At 29.4% G+C, this 19,833-nt stretch overlaps 1 protein-coding gene across 1 annotated transcript; it reads left to right on the forward strand.

Annotated features, from left to right (window-relative positions):
- Window positions 1–4,867: 4,867 nt before the first annotated feature.
- On the forward strand, window positions 4,868–16,858 carry LOC107440750 (uncharacterized). Its single transcript, XM_043038729.2, has 3 exons — window positions 4,868–4,941; window positions 10,184–11,313; window positions 13,512–16,858. The coding sequence occupies exons 2-3, from the start codon at window positions 10,262–10,264 to the stop codon at window positions 13,825–13,827; spliced, it is 1,368 nt and encodes a 455-aa protein (XP_042894663.1). The 5' UTR covers window positions 4,868–4,941; window positions 10,184–10,261; the 3' UTR covers window positions 13,828–16,858.
- The last annotated feature ends 2,975 nt before the right edge of the window (window positions 16,859–19,833 follow it).

Genomic DNA, 19,833 nt, shown 5'->3' on the forward strand with positions numbered 1-19,833 from the left:
CACGCCTGACTGCGAAGCCAACGGCCGCAGGTTCGAATCCCGCTCTGGGCATGGATGTTTCTCTCTCTTGTGTTGTCCTCTGTTGTGTGTGGAAATGTGGCCCACCCTATGTACTGGTTTGTGGCAGTGTGGTGTGGGCAATTTTACTCGCCTCCGTGACTTTGGTTCACAGGTGCCCACTGGGTAATGCGAAATGAGTAACACCTCTGGCATCTTCTAAGGCGAAACGAATAAAGTTCAGTGCCTGACATTCGAAAAAAAAAGTTTGTTTATGTTCCACATATCTTCATGCCAATTTTTGTGTTAAGTAAGAAATATACAAAATTAAAATCTTCGTGAAAGATTCTCTGTGTAAGAATATAAAATGTATCACTTCAAGATAATTGATACTTGTTGTGCTTCGCTTACTCGAAATTAAATGGAAAGAGCAGTTGCTAACATAAACAAATGCCACGTTTCAAGAAGATCGAGTTCCTCACACCAAGTCACTTGATGGTATTCCATTAGAAGTGACACATATTAGAAATCAGACAACAAGGCGACTAATCGGAGCAATTAGAGTCAGTAGTGCTACGAAGACGCATACTTAAAATAAAAATTTAACTAAAATCTTCAAAATATGAATGTCAACGCAGAATCACAAACAAACTAAATGTCCCTAATGGTCTAAGCTGTAACTAAGACTATAAGAGACGAAGAGAGCTGTAACTGAAACTATAAAAGACGAAAAAATATATATAACTTTACATTGAAAACACTAAATTTGAAATTATTAAATTACATATATCTAATTACACTGGTGGACAAAATTAAGCGATGGAAAGCATTTTCGCACATGCAAGATACCCGCACACCGCTCCATGCGTTTGACAATGGTTCCGTGAATGCCCAGAGGTACAGGCAGGAGGTCCTAGAGCCTTATGTGCGTCTTTTCAGGGGCGCTGTTGGCCCTGAGTTTATTTTTGTGGACGACAATGCGCGACCTCATAGGGCTCTCATGGTTGATGAGTATCTGGAAAGCGAGGATATTCAACGAATGGATTGGCCAGTCAAATCCCTTGACCTGAATCCTATTGAGCATGCTTGGGATGCTCTTGGGAGAGTTATTGCGATGAACCAACCTCCCCCCAGAACCATTCTAGGGATAAAAATTGCTCTGATGGAAGAATGGGAGGGTCTTCTACAAGTCCTCCTTAACTCCTTTATTGACAGCATGCATATTCGTTGTGCATGCTGTCTGTGTGTCAGGGGGACCATACACCATACTAGAGGCAACACACACTGTACAAGCTTCACTTTTATTGTCATCTTTTATCCTTAAGTTCAGACTACATTGGATTTATTGGCAATAGGTCTTGCCAGTAAATGGCACTTTCCTTCTTGTTTTGCATACTTTATTATCATGGAATAAGCTATATCCATACCAAATTTCATTTATTTATATTCAGTATTTTTTGAGATATTTGGGAAAATGTTTTCCATTTCTTAATTTTGTCCACCAGTGTATGTTATATTATATGGCTAATTTTTTTTAATGAGAATGTGTTCAACTGTGTTCAATGAGAATGTGTTCAACTGTGTTTCAACTGTGTTCAAGAGTAATAGTAAACAATGCGAGCGAGTCTTTTGCAGCGATGAATTGACAAATATTGTTGTTCTTCCGCATTGATGACAAACTTTTTCTCCGAAAATGGTGGAGAAATCTGCCTCTCTAATTCAGGGACTTTAAAATTTATTAACAATATTAAAAGATAATACATACCTCCTTGAAGTGACATGCGTGATAGCGATGTAAGAAATCCTTGTAACTTGTAATCTCGACGTAATGTAATCCTGTCAATATTATTTTGCCTTATGATAAATTCCTTCATAAGCAGAGAAAAAAAAAAAGAATTTCACATATAACTGTTTTCTGTATTTCTTCCTAAATTAATTTGAAGTGAGTAATTGTGAATATCATAAATATAAATGTGTATATTCAGCATTGAAATAAATTAAATTATTATTAATTAATAAATAAATAAGAAAAAAATGTAAAAGGCACACGTCAAAGGCGTTTAGATGATTCTAGTAAATATGGATCAGTCTGTACCAAAATGCAGAATCTTGTATTGTCTTAAATTATTATGCTTGTTAATAGCATCTAAACAGCTGTATTGCTTTTCTCATTATTTTTTTATATTTGTGCTTAAGAAATTTTTTATCCCAGCACTAATGTAACCATATTTTCTTTCGTAAAACTTTTTTCACACAAATCATTATTACAAACATTTGTTTTTCAAATTTTCAATTAAACTATATTTTTTTAAAATAAGCTACTAATTACTAGAAATAACAAGTAATATATAATTTTAAATTAATCTATCATTGATAATTATTCTAAATATTATTAAATATCTAAATATAATTAGTTACTTATTATTAGTTATTTATTATTTTAAGCAAATCAAACTTTTACGGAACTTTTTTTATAGTTTATCTAATAATTTTCTTAATTTGTGACATTATATTGCATGTTTCATATTGCTATGTTTTTCTGTTCCGCATTTTTTCTTTGGTTTGGATATAACTAGCAGAATTAATATATTTCACCAATTATTTTCTATAAGGCATACGCAAAGCAAAATTTATTTTTTAAATTTGTGCTGCTGCCATCTATGTTCGATTTTAAGCACTTAAAAATCATAGTTATAATTTTCATATGTAGATAGCAGCACCACCTAAAATTTTTTTTTAATTTTTATTACTAACTTATAACAAAAAGAAATGTTCCATATGTCAAAAAAAAGAAAACTTTTCTTACAACTCTCCACATAAAGGATTAGCCAAATCATATCATCATAGCAAGCATTTGAGGGGGCGTAATTAAACTACACAGTCACAAAAGTTTTCCAAATTCCTCAAATAAAAAAAAGGATCTTAAATATACTAAATATCTGAAAAAAGCTTTAACTTTAAAGAATTTGAATCAATAGTAATTCGCGAATTTTTTTTCACTGAATTATTAATATATTTAATATTAATATACTAATATATAATATAATTTTAATATAAATTATTAATATATTAATATATAATATAATTTCAATATAAATTATTAATATATTTAATATACTTAATATTATTTTGCATTGGTTTTGGTGATATATAATATTAGATTTTATATTTTCTGTTATTATCTCGCGTTGTATTTTATTTTCGGTATAAGTAAGGGGAAGATTTGTATAATATAGAATATTTCAGTGATATAATTTTACTTAATTTTCTGTATTGTTGTAGAGCAGTAAAACATAGAATAATTGTTTTATAATATCATTACTTATACCGAATTACACGCATCATTCCAGCAATATAGAATTATTAAATAAAATTATATTACCGAATTCTGCCACCATCCATTTTCTTCCCTCTTACTCCAAAGTATATTTTGTGTGCAGTTGATTTTTTTTAATAAATATGTATTTCAAATTTAATTAAGAACTAATATTTGAGCAGCTGAACTTTTATTGATATTTTATTCTTTTCCTTATGCAGTGAGTTTTCCGATAAATTTTACATCATAAATCTCGATCAAGTGCTTATTTTTAATACATTCATAATTTTTTTAGAAATGAGCCAATTTCATTATCTCTAGTCATGTCTCCTTTTTCTCTAAGCCATTGGTAATTCCATAATTACTCTTAGTAGCACTCCAAATTAATTTCTCTAAAACCGATCAATAATTACTCCTTGTGGCCATGCAGTGCCTTAAAAACAGCCATTAGCTCTCAGCATTCAGGCAATAGAAAAAAGAGTCACAGTGATGTCACTGATACAAAAAACTAAGTTAAAAGGTGATCTCACTAAAAAGAACAAAATTAAAAGAGGTAGGATCGTTTGCTCCGAAGGAAAGTGTAAGAAGACATCGGTGCAAAATCAAAATAAAATATATTACGAGTATAGTAAAAGAAAAACGGGGAAGGATCTTTTAGTAATTAAAACACTGCACACCCTAAAAAGGAGCAAAATATAAAGTGGATAGTAAAGAAAAACAGATTTTGCAAAACGTAACATAAAGTGAATAATAAAGAAAAATAAATATTGCACAATTTAAGCATGTAGATTACGTCTGGAGGAAAGAAAAAAAAGAAGAAAAAACCTGATAGATTATCAATATGTTTATTAGTTAAAAAAATATGTATATTAAATGATCAAATGAGAAAATTCAGTTATTTTGTTGCACATGATTCATATTTCCTAAGACAAAAATACGTATATGGAGGTTGTAGAAATAATTACCTTAGTAATTAATAAGAATATTTATAATGAGCAAGCATCTGAAAACTAAGGGTTAAACCCAGAGTGTTGAAAAGTAAATTACAAAAATAAAATAAAAATTTATATGATTTGAAAAAAAAGGGAAAGTCGATGAGATTAAGTCAAACATGCACAAAAAAAAAATAGATAAATTTCATTTAAAAATACTCTCTATATACTACTATACTACTAGCACTACTTAAGTATACTAAACTGGAGAATTAAACGTTGCGATAATAGAACATTATCACAATTAAAAGAATAATAATAATATAATATAGTAGATAAAAAAATAATAATGATGATAATAATAAAGAATAATAATAAAATAATAATAATTAATGATGGTAATTAATAATAATAAAAGAATAATAATATAATAATATTAACCGTAGAGGAATCTCTTGTTACACAAATTCGAACAAATTTGATTCGCTAGTACTAAAAATATTCGCAGAATTAAATTGTTGAGAAACAATAAAATTCGTGGAAATCAAACAATGCGTGATTAGAAAATCGTTGATAATAATGGAAAATATCACTCAAACCGATAATAAATTATCAATTTAGTCAAAGCTTATCAAACTTTGTTTTTGAGAAACATCATATTCAATTGAGTTTTTCATGTAGTCAAACGAAGTAAAGGTAAGTTTCATTTGTTAAAGTTTTATTTCATTTATTTTATTTAATATAATAGGTAACATTGCGAGTGAAATTGCTTAAAACCCGAAAATTTGAAGGAAACAAGTAATTTTTAGTTTGAGTTAATGATGTGAAAAAAAATATTTTATTTCCTTTAACTTGGTCTCAAAAATACTAGTTTATGAAATTTGCAGTTTTTGTTATGACGCCAACAATTTCTTTCTGCGTTATTCACAAAAAAAAAATGAATTTGCGTACACAAATGCATTTGATAACTGTGACAACAAGCTTCTTTTCAGGAATTTATTTTAATTATTTCTGATTTATATTACATACAAATACTTTATTTCGACTTCTTTCTTTCCTGTTTTTTTCCTTTTTTTCTTCCTTTTTTCTTTTTTTTTTCTTTACTTTTTAATTTTTTTTTATCTAAAACTATTATTTAATTACTTCAAAGCTTATTTGAAATTAAAACAGATCTACGGATGTATTGCAGCAAAAAAAAATTTTTTTCATGCTTATAGCTTTTGCTATAAGCACTAAATAGTGGTGGAACAAAAAAAAAAACGATCTTCAAATGAGACATAAAATAACTCAACAACTTAGCAGCCGCATCCATAACATTTTTATATCAGACTATTCCCGAAATATTTCTACAGAAATGTGCAAAATTTCATATTAGTTCCAGAAACAGTTTTGGTTAAGTTTATGAGAAACGAAATTTTGAAAATTTTGTGAAACAGTGACGACAACGAGCATATTCTGAGAGAATGAATGCAAAACTTATATTGATAAGAATCTTTATAATTCTACATCGAAAAAACTTTAAAAAAGCTATTTATTTTTCGAACTGAGCAATAACTAATCTCCCTCATAACGGAATAAAATAAAATAAAAACTTCATTTAAGAATGGAAGTTCTCAAGAGCTCTCGAAAACAGAAATAAAACTTCCCATAGGGAAAATGATACTTTTACGAGAAATAAAAACAAGGACTCTCGTGAATAGAGTCTTCTGAGTTTGGTTATATCAGTGTTTCCCAAATTTATGACTTTTGTGTACCCTTTCTAAATTTTTCGTAACGCTGTGTACCACTAATAAAAAAATAAATATATTTTTTACTATAAAGAAATTGCACAAAAGTTAAAATCACAACTGGCTGTTGACACAACTAATCATTAACTGTTAACCCCTGCAAAAAAATAGGCAATAGAAAAATACGTAATTGTAAATTTTCATGATATTTCGCAAGACCCCCGCTAAACTGTTCCCGTACCCCTGGGGTGCGCGTACCAGATTCATGACTCGTTATTATGTATTTTGATTCGCTTTTATTAAATTCGTTTTCTGTTTGTTCATCCAAATGTTCAATAGCTATCCATTTTAGTGTTTTGCTTTAAAACTATTACTCTGTCTCAAAAATATGAAAACGAAAAAGTTATTTCATAGAAATTTCTATTTTCCTTATGAGACATAAAATTTGATTTACCGTATCGTTGAAAGGTATACTTCATACCTTACTCAATTCAATTTTTTTGTAAAACAAAAAAAAAAAATAAAACAAAAAAAATAAACAGTAGCAAGGAAAGGCGGTATTTTTTTTTATCAATAAAACGAAACACAAAACCAGCTTTGAAAAATCTGGGAGTTTGAAATATGGTAAAGAGCAGTATTTGAAATACAGTTTTGCATACACGAGTATATCTTCAAACAAAAATATTTTTTTTAGATCAAAAGATTTTTAAAAGAGTGATTTTCACGTGATTAAAACATTCAGAGATAACTCGTAACAAAATGACACAACAAACACTAATGAAACTATGTTGCGTCATTATGATGCAAGCTATAATTAAAAAATTTTCAGCCTGAACAGAAAATGATCCCGTTCATACAAAGAAGTTAAAATAGAAGAAAAACTATTGAGCAGTTTTTTACTTAATTGTTTGTTCAAAAATGTTATACGTACTGAACAGAATATGGCATTTTTTAAATCAAATAAAAATAATTTCCTAATTATACAAGTATTTTTTTTAAAATAATTATGAATACACTTCGTTTGTAACAAAACTCTGCTGAGAAAGCTGTTCTATAGAACAATATTGAATAAAAATGTAATTACTAGAAGATGTTTAAAACATAACCCTAGTTTGAAATTATATATTTTTTATAACCGTTGTGAACAGCTGACCCAATTTTGGGTTTACGACTAAAGATGTTTAGCATGGTAATTTTGAACCCAATCAGGAAGACAAGGGAATTCCTGGATCAAGTATTGGGAGAAATTTGACTGCGTGGAGGAATTTTCGATGGAGCTAGCCCACATTTGAGTTACATGGAGAGGAAAAAAACGAAAACCTTCAACGGTCAGTCTGACGGCAAAAGGGATTCTAGCCCATGATCCGTCTACCACTGAGGATATATTATGTCATCTCTGTAGTCGGTGCAAGTCAGGTGCGGAATTCGAATCGACTTGCCATTGTTGGAACTCAAACCCGATTCACTTTATTGGAAGGCGAAAGCTCGATCCCCTGAGCCACCGCGGCTCTGAAATTATAGAAGAAGCACACATACTTTTCCATTTATTATTATAGACAACGCCGGGAAACAATTTTTTTTCTATTGCAAGTGATTTCGGATATTTTCACATTGCTGATTTCAAATCTGCAATCGGTTTATCTTTACAAGCAATTCTCTACTAAATATTCCAAACCAATTTTTTTGAATTCCGTCAAGTGAATACTGAGTGTCCCCACTTCTCTGCTACGTAGGAAGTGGATAAAAGAAGGTAATAATACGCTTCAGTTTATAATGCGATTAAAGTCTTATGTTTCTTACCTTAAATGATTTTTTACAAATGAGCAGTCAACAGCGTGTAATCTTATACGTCTTTTATGAACTTGTACATTTGTTCAGCCGTGATGGCTCTGGGGATAGAGCCTTCACCTTCCAATGAGGTGCACCGGGTTCGAATCTCAGCTATGGCTGATCGATACGAATTCCGCATCCAGCTTGAACCGACCTCTGTGCTAACGAGAAATATCCTCAGTCGCTGACGGATCATGGATTAGGGTCCCCTTGCCGTCAGGCTAACCTTGGGAAGTTTTCGTGGTCTTCCTCTCCATGTAACGCGAATGCGGGTTTTTTCCATCACTAAGTCATCCACGAAGTCAAATTTCTACCAATACTTGATTCGGGAGCTCCCTTGTCTTCTGGATTAGGTTCAAAATTACAAGGCTGCGGAGTTGAACATCGGTAGTCGTAAACCCAATAATTGGGTAGGCTGTTGAGCGACGGTTATAATATAAAATAAGATAAAAGATTAACTTAACTAAAAATATGATTTTAAACACAAATATGTAGCTCTTCAAACAAAGCTAATTTCTGATTTAAAATTCCCACACCGAACTAGGTAAGGTCAAGCACTTGCATAAATGCAACAAAAACTTTATTCCTTAGTGCAATTAAACAAAGATTTACTAAAGTAAGACTTATAAACATAGAAATAAATTATAACAGATTATTTAAAATTACTGCTTATGATATTAGAAGCACAAAAAAAACGATATCCGTTTAATATAGAAAAAAAAAAATTTCAAAGTAGTGATTTTTACTAGATTTTTCTTCATTTTTTCCAACACTTATAAGTATTATTTAGCCCATGAACTTATTTTATTATGAATCATTCGTTCCAGAGTTAGTTTATTTTACTGTAAATCATTCGTTTTTTATATAACTTATATTTAAGTTTTAGGCGCTCAAAAAAAAAGTGCGCATTTTCAAGATATACCAGACGTAAAGCTGTAAATATAGTAAAAGTTGTGAAGATAAAACATTAAGTTGTCAACGAAAAACGGAAAATAAAGATGAGACACAAAACTAGATAAACCACAGTGCAAAAAAGTGCAAAAAAGAGATCAAGAAAAATCACGGTGACAAAGAGAGACAAATCAGGATAAAATGTATTTACGTGCGTTATGGATAGGTGGCCAGCTCATCTAGACGCCATGGAATCGTGTTTCATTCTCATGAATGCAGATTCCCTTGTTAACGTCATTAGTTCATCACCACCTGTCCATAATGCGCTGAAATGCATTTTACCCAGCTTTGCCTCTCTTGGTCACAGTGGTTTTTCCTGTTCTGTTTTTTCATCCATATTTTTGATTGGGATATTACTAATTTTGTTACTATCCATTATTTTCCATTTTTCGTTGACAACTTTACATTTCATATTTCAAATCACTTCTGATTATCCTCTTTCATGCCTGGTTAGTTTTAAAAATGGGCATCTATATTTGAGCGCTTGAAACATGTGATTGTTATTTACAATTTGTGTGTTTTTTATACCAAACGAAGTTTTTTTAATCAAATAATATGTTACAGATTCCGTTTCCTGGAGTTTTTTATTTAAACAAAATAAGTCCTTGTTCGGAATGCTCTTTAATGCTGAAGTTAGTGCATTTTAATGGTTTCAAAAACCTTAAACCTTATTTCTTTAGAAATTTTTATGAAATTTCAGAGGTTTTGGAGATAGATCATTCACTATACATTTCAGAAAAATATTTTTAAAGTAACAAGATTGAAGGATATCGAAGACATTAAGAACGTCAAGAGCACTCCGTAAAAGTATATGAATTTACAGTCAACTACAGAATTGCACTACATCATATGGAAGATTAACTTTAAAACGTGTATTTGGTCATGTATTTCAAAAAGTATTTTCAATAGTTATTATATCAATCCTGTAAATTTATAGTCCATACCTTTTATTTTAAGTTCAGTCCTAGTTCTTTCACTGCGTGAACAAAATTGACCTATCTTAAAAAACTTAACATTTCCCTTAACTTTTTTTTAATTTCCTTAATAATATATTCTTTTCGCTACAGACAACATAAACTCCTTAGTTTAGATAGTCTGATGATGACGTGCTTAATATTATATTCTTTTCGTTTTAGGCCACCTAAACTCGTTAGTTTAGACAGCCTGATACTTAAGTACTTAATTCCATAAATGGTATATTGTTTTCGTTACAGACTAGACGAACTCTTTAGTTTAGGTAACCTGATTCTTATATGCTGAATAATAAATTATTTTCGTTTTAGGCCACCTAAACTCGTTAGTTTAAGTAGCCAGATGCCGATGTGCATAATAATATATTCATTTCATTTTAGGCTACCTAAATTCATTAGTTTAGGTAGCCTGATACTTATGTGCTTAATTCTATAAATAATACATTCTTTTCTTTTCAGGCTGTCTTAACTCAAAAGTCTTTTCAAGACTTGCCCCTGGTCTCCTCTGTCAAAACTATCCTTGGGGACTCCTCTAAAATGGAATATGCAGCTAACCAAATCGAGTCTAGGCATGATGAAATTACTGATGATGAAATCATAAAATTACCTTTTCATAATACATCGCATGATAATTCATCATGGAATGATAATTCATCACGTATGTTTTTTCAACATTTAACAGAGTCTAAGTCTGTTCTGGAAAAGGAACTGTTCGAATTCGAATTAGAAAGTGTAATAAGGGAACAGAAAATGTACGAAGGAATTAAATTATTCTTTAAAACATATGAAACATGGCGAACTCACAGAAAAAAAACAATGGATTTGCTGAAGGAATGCGAAAGTTCTATTGCAAACGTTGCGGAAAAGGCTTCCATTTTAAAATTAATTCTTTCCACTGCAGGCGTTTTTGGCTCCGCAGCTTTTTTAGGTACTGATTATTTAAAAATAATACCTGATTGGGGAATCAAAATTCTGACAGCCTCGGGTGTAATTGGTTCTGTGAGCTTCTTATGTGATGTTATATCTCAATATTATAGTAAATCAAAGGTGGAAAAAATTATTTACCTTTTCTTGTTAGATCAAGATAATTTTGAAGCTATGAACAGCGATAAGCAAAGCAAGTTTGTCAGCGACATTATTGAAAAAAATTTCCCATTTGGAATCAATGATGATATTTTAAAAGATATCCTTGCTTGTCAAGAAGAAATGTCTGCGAAAATGCAACTCAAACTTAAGGAACTGGAACGTCGCTATCAAATCTTGAATTCACACTCGCAAAAAAAATTTGGGTCCAGAGGTCGTTCATGCAGCATTACTGTCGTTGATCCTAAATTGATAAATAGATTCATTACCTATGATAAAGTTTCACTCCAGGAAATGCTGAAGCATTTGCGTGAGATAGAAATGGATAAAGAGAATGTCAAAAACGCTACCTCCATCAATGATGCAAAAAATAATGAAGCGAAAATTTTTAGCATCATATACTTGTCAAATGTTTATCAAAAACACGAGTTGTTGTACAACACTGAATTCATAAAAAAAGCAAGGAACTTCTCAAAATCTACTTTTGCAAACTTGTGGTGGAAAACGTAAGTATTTATAAAATAACTAATAATTATAAAGACTTACCTCTCATTCTACGTAACAGTCACCTTTTAATCAGTCATCACAGTCACTTTTGAATCAGTCAGTCACCTTTTTCTTTCACCAGAAAACTAAAATTGTTTCCATCATTTTAATTCTACCTTGGCTATTGATTCTAAGGATTTTGATGATAAACGATGACGTTTTTGCTAGTTATGTAACAGGTGCATTAAATTAACTTCGAGAATTAACAATGAATCTAATTACCCTGCACGCATGTGCAAATACTTCGAAACAATATGATCTAGTATATGTGTGAGAGGAGCTGCACAAGCATGTGCGAATCGCATTTTGTGTGATCGCATATGCAGATCAGATGCAGTTAGAATGCTCCCTAAGATTTTGTTCAATGAGCTTCGTGAAAAGTGACATCCTGACATCATCATTCGATTACGAAGATTGCGAATTCAAACCTCCTGGTCTCCTCTCCATGTCCCTTAATTGCCTAAATGAGCATAAACTTTTACTGACATCGAAACCGTAACTTTGCAAACACTACATTTGAATGAATTCCGAACTACTTAGGGGCCGCTCTCATTAGATGCAAAAAATTTGCATGAGAATGAGTGGATTTTTTTACAAGCAAAAAACTTATCAATCAGGTCTTCGTTCATTCGCATGCAATTTTTACGCAATCAAAAATCGCATGCAGTAATAAGATTCCCCAAAACATTATTGGAAAAAAATGCAATCCGATTAAACAATCAATTTTTACCACAGCGAGTCGATTCAAGTCCTAAGATGAAAGCAGAGAACATTATAGCAGCTACCAACGTTATAAGCTACCAATATATAGCTACCAACATTGTGCATTATAGCAGCTACCAACAGTATAAGTTTGAATTAATGATAACTAAAAGATAACTATTGTTGATAGTTCAATCCATTTGGTTCAGTGGTAGAATGCTCGCCTGCCCCTCGGATGGCCCGTGTACGATTTTCGGCCGATGCACCAAAACATGGTGTGTTTAAGCTCAATAATCAATAAGAACGTCAATCAGTATCGAGGGTTCAGTGGATTTTTCAATCATTCAAAACATCAAGGACATTTAAAAAAGAAGCATTTAATAGCAAATATATATCATATATTTACATTTTGACACTTCCGTGTCTGCAAGATTTCTGCTTATTACTTACGCTTACAGCGCTTTTTAATTTAAGGGGTTTTTACCACCATGTATACCGGGGAATGCTAATAAGTACATATTTTTATTGGCTCCATGATCAATGTGCCAAAAACATTACTAAGCTCACCGGTCAAAATATTAGTCACGCCAAGAGAAATTATAAAGAACAACATTTAATATCGCGTAACTCTGACTCTAGACTATCGCATAAATTCTATAGGAAGTGAACCAACAACTTTTGGTGGTTGCATTGTATCCAGTTAGAGACACTCACTGAGAATTCGATCTCTTAGATCAACCAAATTTTGGCGGAGCTGATTTTGAAGTTTCGCTTAATCCGCTGTTCCAACTCCTTCCACAAATTTTCTATGTGTTCAAGACAGGGGATTACGCAGACCGATAGAGATACCGTAGAATGTGTGAACGTTCGTAAAACCAGTATCATATTCTTCCAGCCGTAACTTTTCTGTTGTAATCTTTAAAAATTGTGGTATCAACAGCCAACATGAAGATGTTGTTCAAGAGACAACACCTGACTATCCAGAATGTTAAACCATATTCATGTTAAATGTCCCCTCAGTGAGCGTGTCCAATACGTAAGTTCAAAAACACAGTCAAAACATGACAAAACCACCTCTATTAGTTAATGCTTTTTATGATTTATCGTCGCTGTCCAAGTGCTCGAACGGTCAGCATGCCTGAGTGCGAAGACAATGGTTGCGGCTTTAAATCCTACTCAATTCATGGATGTTTCTCTCTGTGTTTTGTTGATGTTTCCTTCTGTTGTGGGAATGTAGCAGAGACGGTGGTTATCTAAACTCCTTCCGTAGAAAAATAACCTTTTTTCGTGTTCGGTAGGCTTATATTTAAGATATATGAGGGCAATTGTTCAAGGAGGACGTTTTGAAAGCGGATTGCTGAGCAGGGTTTATGCGGATCATGAAATTCAAAATTCATCGTAATTAAAACCTAACTTAATTATACTTACCTAATTCTTATTGCTTTTTCTTTTACAGCCTAGAGAATAAAAAGTCGACAAAGCAAGCTGAGAAGAAGAAACTCTATGCCGAAATGAAGTCTGTTGTCAAAATAGATAAGCTGTTTTGGCCTATTATGTCTGTGACGTTATTGCCATTGTCACATAACTACACTGCAAATGCCTTAGCAATTTTCGTTACTAGCAGTATTATTGCTTTTGACGCTTTCTGCGAATTAAGTATTAAAATTGAACCGAAAGAAACTAGAATTTTGAAACGGCTACATCGTATTTTGTCTTCAGAATATAAAGACCTGAAGTTGAACAAATCTTGTTCTAAGAATCAATCAGATTGATCATTGATAATACTGATACTGAATGCATGATTTTTATCTAATACGTATTCAGTATCAGTATTACCAATGATCAATCTGATTGATTCTGGTTTATAATTTTTATATATTATATATTCTGCATCCCGATGCATATAACATGATTTTGTAGAATTTTGTTTACTTATTTATGTTATGTTATGTTGCATATAATTTTGAGTTTATGGCATCAGTATTGGAGACATTTCACTTCATATTTAATCAAAATGTCAGATTAAAAAAATTGTCTTTCTAGATGAAAACAACAATCAATAACTATATATGTAACAATTTTTTTATTAATTGTTGTATCATACCTTACGTCTGTCCATCTGTAAAAGCTCTGATAATATATAATCTCACGGATCATTTGATGAATTCATGAATTTGAATGAAATTTGCATTTTTAAACTTCCATACTTCTTTAGCCAAAACTGCTATTAATAAGTTGTTTCAAATGAATATATGATTCAAATAAAACATGAAATCCCTAACTTAACTTGGCTAATGGGAATTCTTAGCGCATTTTTAGTTTTAAGTAAATAACTTTTGTAAATTACTTTTATTGAGATTTTGATGATAGTTTGTTCCTAATAAGGAGGTTGACATTTTTTTTTTCATAAAGGGACACATTTATGTATATGTAGAGGATATATCTATGACAAATACAATAATAAGAAATTGAAAAACAATATTTTAGGAAACAATACTGAAAAAATAAACAAATATATGTACGAAGAAAAAAATTTAAAAAAAAAAATGCTAAAAAGTGAAGAAAAAAAAGAAGAAAAAAAAGAAAAAAAAGATTTTTAGAAAAATAGAAAGTGCTAAAAAGAAAAAAAATAATTAAAAAAGAAGAAAAAATACTGAAAAAAATGAAAAGGTACTGAAAAAGTGAAAAGGTAATGAAAAAAGATTTTAGATTTTAGAAAACTGAAAAGCAGCAAAAAATTAAAAAAAAAGACTGAAAATTAGCCAAGAAAAGGAAAAAAAGAATTGAAAAAAATGAATGAAAAATACTACTGACTACATAAAAATATTTTTCAAAAAAATATTAAAAATGCATAAAAAATTCCTTGAAGAGAGAACTGAAGAATAAAAACAATATATTGTATCAAGATGGCGTATAGTTCTTACGTGAACCTTAATTCGTTTGATGATTTTCCTTTTCACATTTCTTTATTCTGTTTCATTAAATTATAAACTGTATATTATATATTCACTTATATTTTTTGATATTCTTGTTATTTTTACCACATATGTTATATTTTTTACTTGATATATACGCATATATATATATATACTTAATTTAGTGTACTTAATTTACTGTACTCAATGCATGATATACTTCAGGATATACTTAATACCTGTGCTTAATAATATGTATAGAGAGAGATTAAGCATCTAAATATTCTAAGATTGCATTATTGCATTCTATTTTCTTTTTCGTATGTTTGTATATAAGAGTTTACACTGAGAGTATGTGTTAAATCGGGAAGCAAAAACTGGCGCCAAAGAGCCAAAACTTACTAACAACTATTGTTATTTTTGTAGTACGTGATTATATGTTTCTGAATTCTTGAGATAATTCGTTATATTTGTATTTTTTTGCGTCTTGAAACTTGTATTGTAGAAAATGGATTGTGTGTCAATCAAATGAGGTAACTTTGTGTAAAATGTCTGACTGAATGAATTTCTTAAAAAAAAGGAATAAAACTATTCAAGAGTAATATTAATCAATAAACACGATTTGCATATTCTACATACTACGTAACTAAACTTTTGAGTGCATATAATTACTTTCCCAGCTTGCAGTTACTTTTTGCATAAAATTTCAAGATATGGAAATATATAAAGGACAAATGGGCTGTTTATTAAAAGAAAAATTAATAAAAAATAAATTTAAAATTATGCTTAATATTACATTATTTTATTTATTTTATTTTGCTTGGATTAAACTTCAATTTGTCGACAAAAGTTGTACATTTCTGAAGAAAAAAGTATAAATGGTATTTCAGATAAATTCTTAGTATCACAGAGTCGGTCTATCTTGTCATTTGAAAATAGTATTTAGCATTGTGATATTGTTTGCTTTCAGAAATTATTCATCCTTATTTCAAGATGTATTTCTTTTTTTAATTTTCTGATCATTCTTTCTTGGAAAAATGGTAATTATTTCATCTGAGATCGAAATTGATTGACCTGTTAATTTTTGCTCAGAATTATTAATTTCAAATAAATTTTATCTTGCATCATAGAATTATTATTGCAAAATATTTTTTGTACTGGGAAATTAGATTACCTGCTATTCTAAGTTATATTTTTTTCTAAAGAATTTCTTTTTTTGCTTTTAAAGAACTTTTGTTTTTCACATTGCTTCTAAAGCACCCAAAATTGTAAAATAAACATTTGCTTTGAATTCACATTGTGTAAATTTCAATTTCACTCTAAGAATTTACAATTTTTCTTCAGAAAAATAATAAAATCATCACATAATACTTTTTCTTTCTATTCTATTAGATGTTATGGCATTGTAAAATGTCCAGTAGCAACAAAATATGTATGAAAATGTGAAATTTTAAGTTTCCTTTAAAAATATGATATAATATGTAACAAAATGTGTATTACATTAAAACTGTAATCCAAATGATAATATATGCTGCAAAAAGAAATTTGTTTGATTGATAGTCTGAAGGACGAAACTTAGCCAGAAAAAAAGTGAGTTTTTTAAATTTGAAGTAAGACATTAATAAACACTAAAATTTATATTTTTACAAAATCCAAATCATGCACAAAGTTATCTAAATTTAGAGGTCTGTTGTTTTATTGTTATTGCAGTGTAGTATTATTGACTGAATTTTTAATCAATTTATACTTCATTGCAAAGAAAAAAATGTTGGATTACTTTCTTAAATAAGACTGTGATGTTTTACATTAAGTTTATATTGTTATTTTTTGCTTTTTATAATGTTTGGTAACTACATAGTATGAAATTAAAATAAAGCATGGAAAAATATTTTGTGTAATCTATACTTAATTACTCGAGAATTCAAATATAAACTAAAAGTTCTCTATATATATTAAAGTTCTATTAATTAGGTCTTAATTAAGTCTTTTCAAATTTTTTAATATGTATTGAGCAATTAATTACTCGTAAAAAGGTTAAACATTTAGAAATATATCTCTGACTTATAGAGTAAATAATTTTAATTTAGAGTTTTGCGAAAAGTTTTCAACTTTTATTTTGTGAAACCAAGATATCCTAGAATATGTTGTCTTTGATAAAATCAAAATTAAATTATGTGAACATTAAAAGTAAAAACATAATTTTATTAAAGGCATTAATCAAATTATTAAAATTAATTAATTCAAATTAATAAAGAAATTTTATTGTGCGTATAAAATGTACTAGCTTTTACAAATTTAAAAAGAAATGAAAAATTTAAATTTTAGTGCGTAAAAATAAAATTTAATGATACTGAATGTTTTGTGTAAATAAAATCAATAGCATAATTTTAAAATTTGATGCGTTAAAGTAAAATTAACATAAACAACATAAAATTAAAATCTAAAATACTTTACATTTTTCGAGCTTATTTCTCTTTTTTTATACGTACCTTGGTGAATTCTTCATTTTAAAATGATTTTATAAAATGAAATTATTTTTCGAAAACCAATTAAAAAAGAATTTTTCGCAACAAAAAAGTTTAACAAATTTGCAAATTGTAAACATGTCTGTCAGTTTTAAACATATTTTGAACTTTAAATGTTTTGGACAATGTTCTATCGATAAAATTCAAATTTTCTACAAACATCTCTTAACTTACATAATCTTATATGATATAAAACGCAAGTTTCAAAAGAAATCTGCAAAACAAAACAATTATAAAAATTCTCAAAATATAAACCTTTATGTTAGCCATATATATACACTAAACTTAGAAAGTTTCGAACAAAATAAATTCTTTTATAAATTTTATATAAATATTTCTAACTCATATTAGTATTTCTTGAAAAATTGACGCTCACTTTTTAATATAAAACCAGTCTCAAATAGACTTCTCATTGCAAAAAAAAATATTAAAAGAATCGCTAATTGTCCCACCCTTATTTTAGTATGCTACCTACTCTGAATTTCGAATGTATAGTAAGAAACAAATTCTTGTTATAAATGTTCTAGAAATATTTCTTTACAAATATAAGTGATTTTTAAGAAATTGACGATCACTTTTTAAAATAAAACCAGTTTCAAATAGATTCCGCATTTCAAATAATTATTAAAACCTCCAAAGTGTGCACCCTTATGTTAAGCGATATACATACTCTGAATTTCGAATGTTTTGGACAAAACAAATTTTTTTCATAAATTTTCTATGAATATTTCTTAACATATATGAATATTTCTTGAGTATTTTACAGTCATTTTACAGTATCTAATGTGTTTCAAATAACTTTTACATTGCAAAAAGTTATTTATTGAATTGCAAAATATCCACTCTTATGTTAGTAACATACATACTCTGAATTTCCAGAGTTTGTGACAAAATTAATTCTTGTTATAAGTAATTTATAAATCTTTCTTAACATATATGATTGTTTTTTAAGAAACGGAATGACCAATTTTAATATGAACCCAGTTTCAAATGGATTTGCAGTATCCACCATTATGTTGCTGATATACATATTTTGAACTTCGAGTATTTGAGGCAAAAAGAATATACTTTTCATAAATTTTCTATCATATGTAACATATATTAGTGTTTCATACCAAATTGACTCTCATTTAATATGAAAACAATTAGTAATGGATTTACCATTGTAAAAATGTATTTAAAAAATCACAAAATGCCCAACCATTTGTTAGCTATACTCTAACTTCGAGAGTTTTCGACAAAACAAATTCTTGTTTTAAATTGTCTATAAAGAATTCTTAACATATATGATTGATGTCTTTTTATATATTTGAGGCACATTTCTAAAATGAAAAAAGTTTCAAGTGAATTTCGCAATACAAATTTTTTTTTTCAAAAATACCTAAGTATCCTCCCTTACGTTAGCGTTATGCATGTTCTGAACAAAACGAATAACTTTTATAAAATTTATATGAATATTTCTTAGCATGCAAAAGTTTTTCAAGAAATTTATTTTCGTTTTTAATTTGAAGCGAGTTTCAAATAAATTTCCCATTGCAAAAATTATAAAAAGTATCCACCCTTGTGTTGGAGATATACGTACTCTGAACTTGTTTTGGGCAAAAGAAATACTTTTTATAAATTTTCTATGAATATTAACATATAGGAGTGTTCTTTGACAAAAATAATGTTGCTTTTGAATATGAAACCAGTTTCAAATACGACTGTAAGAAATCTCTTTTTACAGTATCCATATAAAAACTTTCAAGTATCGGTACAGTTTTAATAGGCATAAAATATGATAATAATATAACTCATCATACCTATATTTGTACATTTATTACTTATTAGAACTACACCATTACCAGTCTTGCTTATTACAAAAATTAATTAGGCAATATTTGCTTCAATATATGGCGATTTTTTTTAAATTTCTCCCAATTTAAGAATACTAATTTAGTAACGTAATCCGCAAGTACTATCATGTTTCTGCTGATCATTAAGTTTAGACGAATTTCTGATTATATGAGTTATGCATTGAGTTTAACGATTAAAGTTACTTAAATATTAAGGAACATGCAAAAAACCTCTTTTTTCCATGAGAGATTTAACTTAGCAAATATCACTGATGTAACCTTTCAAATACTTGAAAGAGAGAGAAATCGTCTGCAGTCTCATATTTATGATCGGCAAGTTCTACGCCAAAAAAAAATAATTTTTCATGCGAATATACTTGACTAATTAATTAAAAATTAGAATTACGATTTATAGCAAATTTTGACCCTTGGAACCGCTACCCGAATTTCAGAATGATAGAGCAAACTGTTTTGGAATTATAAGAGAAACACAGATACACACA

Source organism: Parasteatoda tepidariorum, chromosome 4 (genome assembly GCF_043381705.1).
Source record: "Parasteatoda tepidariorum isolate YZ-2023 chromosome 4, CAS_Ptep_4.0, whole genome shotgun sequence".
NCBI classification, from domain to species: Eukaryota; Metazoa; Arthropoda; class Arachnida; order Araneae; family Theridiidae; genus Parasteatoda; species Parasteatoda tepidariorum.

Bases quoted from the DNA above. Each gene is read 5' to 3' on its own strand.
- LOC107440750 (XM_043038729.2), top strand. From the start codon at position 10,262: ATGGAATATGCAGCTAACCAAATCGAGTCTAGGCATGATGAAATTACT. The intron at 11,314-13,511 runs GTAAGTATTTAT...TTTCTTTTACAG, and splicing joins GCAAACTTGTGGTGGAAAAC to CCTAGAGAATAAAAAGTCGA.